A 1,937-nucleotide genomic window follows, 5' to 3' on the forward strand; every position below is an offset into this window, starting at 1 on the left:
AGCAGAAAATCCTTCATGCATTTATACAGTTCACAAAATGATCACATCTGAAACATACAGCTCCTGCTTTGGCCTTGGTTGTTCCTAGACAGCAGTATCCAACATCATGGCCATGAAAAGCCTCAGCGTATTCATCTAGCTTCTCAAAATCAACCACCTTTTGCACCTGACGAGAACAAGGAGGACAATAAACAGTCAGAATAAAATCATGATAACTTTTTTTTTTTATGCATTGCATTAAACAACAAAATATTAAACCTTGTGCTGTGCTGTCATTCTTTAAAAGGATAGTTCACCCAGAAATGAAAATTCAGTCTATGGAAGTCAATGGTTATCATCAACATTGGTTACCAACATTTTATTTCAAAAGAAGAAAGAAATTCATACAGGTTTGACGTTTGGGACAACTTGAGAGTGAGTAAATGTTGACTGAATTTTCATTTTTGGGTGAGCTCCCCCTTTAAGCCACTTGATTTGATATTTGGTATGCAATGAAATTCATACATTTTTAAGCATGAATAAGTGTCCAAACTAATTATGGGGTACTGTACATGGACACAATAACATTCTCAGACTTGACACATTACCAGATTTTCATAGGCTTTATCCACAAAGGTTAACTGCCTTCGTCCAATGAGAGTGATCTTGGAGAAGATGTTGCGCTCGACTATTTCCTTCAGCAGGGCCTTTCCAGTCTCACCGGAAGCGCCGAGAATGAAGCACGTTCTGTTCTTCTGCCGGTAATTCTCCTCCATCACGTTCAGATCCATTCTGTAATGAAGAAACGAGTGCATAAGCAACCGTCTGAATCTCGCAACATCACCATGACAGTGCAGAATTTGCACAGGTGTACTAAAATAAACAGGTGTATTATTCATAATAACTGCTTCATGAGTTGATCCTCAAAGCGGCGCTCGCACAAGGCTCACTGGACCTCATTCAAATCTCAGGCCGATTGTCTACTGTAATATCTGTAATACAGGTCTGGAATTGTTGAAATCCATTAATGCCAGTATTTGGTACCTGACATGCTAATGTAAATCCGCCTCAGAAATCTATATCAAATGATTTTTAAACATCCTTATCCAGTATATATAATTACAATCAACTGTGATTTGTCCATGCTGAGAAAAGTATCGAATAGGGCCTACCACGTGACAATACAGTCGGTTCCCAGCAAAGGTGTTGTTTGTTGACCTGACCTGAACGAACTCGAGAAATATTATAAACAAATTTACTGAACTGAATTATTGCATTCAGCCACGTCCAGTCGACTTATTTCATGCATATCCTACATGTTTTGACAATTTTTTTTAATTGTTGTGATTTTATTCTCTCTGATTCAAATTCTCCCTCTGTATTTTTTTATTTTTTTGATGATGTTATTTACCTAAATACAATAACGAGGGAAAATTGCCATAGACAGCTATGATCGAGAATCAAAAAGATCACGTACTGCAGAAAAAACATATTGCCAGCACAGGCAAGACAAATCAACAATATACTAACCATTATTGCATAGTAGGATACATAGTAGGCTAATAGAAGTGACAGTAGTGGTCTGTAATGAATACTTCACCTTGGGATCTCGTCAGTCTCTGAATTCTCCAGATAATTAAAAACAGCAGCGAGAGCCACAACAAAAACAGTGAAGAAGCTTACGGTTTTACCCCAGTTACTCTCAAATATATTCATGCCAAGCTCGATAAACAGAGGACTTTGGTAGTTGATAGTTGATACGCTGGAGCTTCCTGTTATAGCGTCCAGTTTCACACTGCGCTTGCGCAGAACGCCTACATAGAATGCTGCGTTACAGCAGTTTTGAAAAGCATATGCACGAGCACGACTGCATTTGGTTTTACTGCCACTTGAATCACTCCAGAGCGTGAAAGTCATCACTGTACATACTAAAGTACTGTGGCAGTGCAAATGAATAC

The 1,937-nt window shown here is 38.5% G+C and overlaps 1 protein-coding gene across 1 annotated transcript in view; it reads right to left on the reverse strand.

Moving 5' to 3' along the window:
- LOC107675599 (oxidoreductase HTATIP2-like) overlaps positions 1–1,782 on the reverse strand; it is a 3,411-nt gene extending 1,629 nt beyond the window's left edge. Inside the window, exons 1-3 of the mRNA XM_016470003.1 lie at positions 1,580–1,782; positions 588–771; positions 59–166 (exon numbers count right to left, since the gene is read on the reverse strand). Coding sequence (XP_016325489.1) covers positions 59–166; positions 588–771; positions 1,580–1,695 — 408 coding nt within the window. The 5' untranslated portion in view covers positions 1,696–1,782. The remainder of the gene's footprint in view (positions 1–58; positions 167–587; positions 772–1,579) is intronic.
- Between the last annotated feature and the right edge of the window lie 155 nt (positions 1,783–1,937).

The sequence above is a fragment of the Sinocyclocheilus anshuiensis genome, unplaced genomic scaffold (assembly GCF_001515605.1).
Source record: "Sinocyclocheilus anshuiensis isolate Anshui unplaced genomic scaffold, SAMN03320099.WGS_v1.1 scaffold1804, whole genome shotgun sequence".
In the NCBI taxonomy this organism is placed as follows: Eukaryota; Metazoa; Chordata; class Actinopteri; order Cypriniformes; family Cyprinidae; genus Sinocyclocheilus; species Sinocyclocheilus anshuiensis.